The sequence below is a fragment of the Terrapene carolina genome, unplaced genomic scaffold (genome assembly GCF_002925995.2).
Source record: "Terrapene carolina triunguis isolate 2854851 unplaced genomic scaffold, T_m_triunguis-2.0 Scaffold210, whole genome shotgun sequence".
Lineage (NCBI taxonomy): Eukaryota > Metazoa > Chordata > Testudines > Emydidae > Terrapene > Terrapene triunguis.
This window is the reverse complement of record NW_020664561.1, coordinates 13,819,900-13,822,720: the sequence shown is the minus strand read 5'-3', so window position 1 is coordinate 13,822,720 and position 2,821 is coordinate 13,819,900. Positions and strand designations below refer to the sequence as shown.

Sequence of the window (2,821 nt, the reverse complement as noted above, 5' to 3'; positions counted from 1 at the left end):
CAAGTAACCCCCAAAATTACTTTGACTGAAAAGAGATGGTTCACACTTTTTTAGTTTATTTACTTGTGCATTTGACAACACTTAGTGAACCTGACCCTATGCAGTTTTTGTGAACAACATTCTCAGAGCATTGAAAAAATGGGTGTTTAGCAGTAATAGCGAAGCAGAGCCAAAATGAAGAGTGAACAGTCAGCAAACAGGTGTATGCATATACAATGAAAGAGCATGCAGAAGGAGAGGTGTTCCTCTTAGGCCAACCCAAAAGACCCTTCTCAAAAACAAAGGTGGGGGAAAAAGCCAGAAGCCATCACATTTTAAAAAAAGAATGGTTTTAAAAATTTAAAGGCATGCTATTTTAAGGGTTCAGTAGCGCAAAACTGAGGATTTTTAATTAGCCTGTTCAAAAAAGAAAAATTAAATTGCCAGGATCCCTTAAAAAAATGCCCCAGAATTTGTGATAAGGATTGATGCTACTTACCATATTGGATCTTCTAGAGTCAGAGCTAGAATCAGGAACCTTTAATCCAAGTACTATACAGTGTAAAAAAACAGCACTATTTTCCTTATTTTTTTTAATTAGCATTTTTGTGATTTTAAATTCTAAAACATTTGTTACTGTAACACAGTAGCTGGGCAGGGTAAAGGCTCTCCACCTAGACACAACTGGCATAGATCCATAGAGACAACCCACGGTACCCATATGCACCATCACAGCGAGCCATACAACCCTCTCTCTATCCACCAATATACATACATGTGACATGGGTTATGTAAGCACATGAAGGATCAGTATATCCATAAGCAAGTGTGTGCGCAAAGGGTGCAACTGTTAATTAAGTTTCCAGTTTATTAAAGTCCTGGATAGTATTATTTTGCAACTGACATGATCCTTCTCTTTCAAATAAAGGTACTTCACTAAAAACTATGAAAGAATTCACAGAGGTGCGGATGGGCTATATCTAACTAAGAGGACTGTGCAGTCCTGGCAACGGCCTGCAATGACAGATCTCCAAATCTGGTGCTGGAGAGCAGTTACTTTCTAGACAGCAGTACCCATCAGTTCAGGGTCAGGACTGCACCAAAGCTCTATTTAATACACCAATCTTTGGGGAAAACTCAATCTGACACACCCCAAAAGAAATCCAGCTACAATGTCCAGCACCTCCAAGGGGCTTCACTCTCTACATTTGTCCTACAAATTCTCTAACCTCATTCTTCAATGGCACGGGGGCTTTTTCCTCTTCACTTATGTCTTTACTTGTAGAGATCATGGAGTTCTTCCTGCTGCCTTATTAGAGTCATATTGGCAATATTTGGGGAAGGTAGCTGTGGACTGACCTATGTGCATAGAGTATGGAGGTTTCTTAAGAAGCGTGGACAGGTTTCACTCAGGTAAGAAGGGAAACAAAGCAACCACTAGAGCAGGTGAGGTACTACAGACTCTAAGACATCTTCACTTGGTGAGTGCGCTCATGTCTCCTCAAGGAGCCTGACTCTGTGAAGTCTTGAGCACAGTAAGCGCAAGAGTAGGGTTTTTCTCCAGTATGGATCCGCTGATGACGCTGTAGTGATGCCAGCCGCGTGAAGGTTCCACCACACTCCTCACAGTAGAAAGGGCGCTCTCCAGAGTGAGTTTGCTGATGCCTTTTCAACCTGAGCAGCTGGATAAAGGACTTTCCACATTCTTGACACTGATATGGTTTGTCCTGTCGGTGGATCACCTTGTGTTTCGACAGCAAATTAGGTTTATGGAAACCTTTGCCACATGTTGGACAGATGTAAGGTTTAGACTGTTCTCCTCCAGGCTTTTGGTCATCTGAACACTGCTGATAGGTATCTCCGCCACCATTTTGGTTCTGGTGCACTGAAGACCATGGGTTCCTAACCATACCATTTCCTAAAATTTTTGAACGTTCAATCTTGTGGACGTTGCGTAGGTGCCTCCAGACGTCAGCCGTGCGGATGAACCCCTTGTCACACTCCGGACACTTGTGTGGCCTGTCACTAGAATGAATGAGCTTGTGCATTCGCAAGTTCGCAGCACGGAAGAACTCTTTGCCGCAGATGGGGCATTGGTATGAATGCTCTGTCAGGTGGATCTGTTTGTGTTCCTGTAATTCACCCAGATCCTGGAAAGAGGCACCACACTTCTTGCACCTATAAGGCAAAGCTTCTCCAGAGATGGGCTCCAGGTCCTCCTCACCAAAGGCATCAATAAGAATGATGTTTTCATCATCCTCACTTAGCCCTCCCTGAGGTTCCTCAGAGTGCTCAGAGGAGTAAAGCTCCAGATCCTCATCTTCACATTGCAGGTCAAAATTGGTGCTGGAGGTGACAAACACCGCAGCGGTGGTTGAATCACGCTTCTGGTAGTAGTTTTCATAGGTTTCCTCCTCTTCACACTGCAATTCTACAGGGAGTTCCTGTCTAACTGAAGGTCCAGCAAGGCTGCAAGCAGGACTAGATGGTGGTGAGTAATCTTCCTCTACCTCCAGCTGGAGGCTGGCTTTGCGACCCATCCGTTCAGAGATATGGCTGGAGTCATCTGAATGCTCCTCACCTGTGTCACAAGTGTCATTATCAGACTCCCAGTCAACCTCCACATCCATCCTGTGGTGTCATGGAAGGTGCTTACTGATGAGTGATCATAGAGACGTGTACATATGTTCTCTCATGATTAGACCTTTTCATCTTCAGCTCCAATTGCAGCCTCCTGGGGAAGGAGAGAGAGGGGGAAGGGGGAGAGGCAAGGAGAGGGAAAAAAATATTTCATTACCTGACTTGCTGACGTTGATGTCAGGAAAAGTGAACAAAGGATACT

The 2,821-nt window shown here is 44.3% G+C and overlaps 1 protein-coding gene across 1 annotated transcript; it reads right to left on the bottom strand.

Annotated features, from left to right (window-relative positions):
- On the bottom strand, positions 1-2,616 carry LOC113407318 (zinc finger protein 253-like). Its single transcript, XM_026655686.1, has one exon. The coding sequence runs from the start codon at positions 2,607-2,609 to the stop codon at positions 1,443-1,445; it is 1,167 nt and encodes a 388-aa protein (XP_026511471.1). The 5' UTR covers positions 2,610-2,616; the 3' UTR covers positions 1-1,442.
- Between the last annotated feature and the right edge of the window lie 205 nt (positions 2,617-2,821).

Bases quoted from the DNA above. Each gene is read 5' to 3' on its own strand.
- LOC113407318 (XM_026655686.1), bottom strand. From the start codon at position 2,609: ATGGATGTGGAGGTTGACTGGGAGTCTGATAATGACACTTGTGACACA.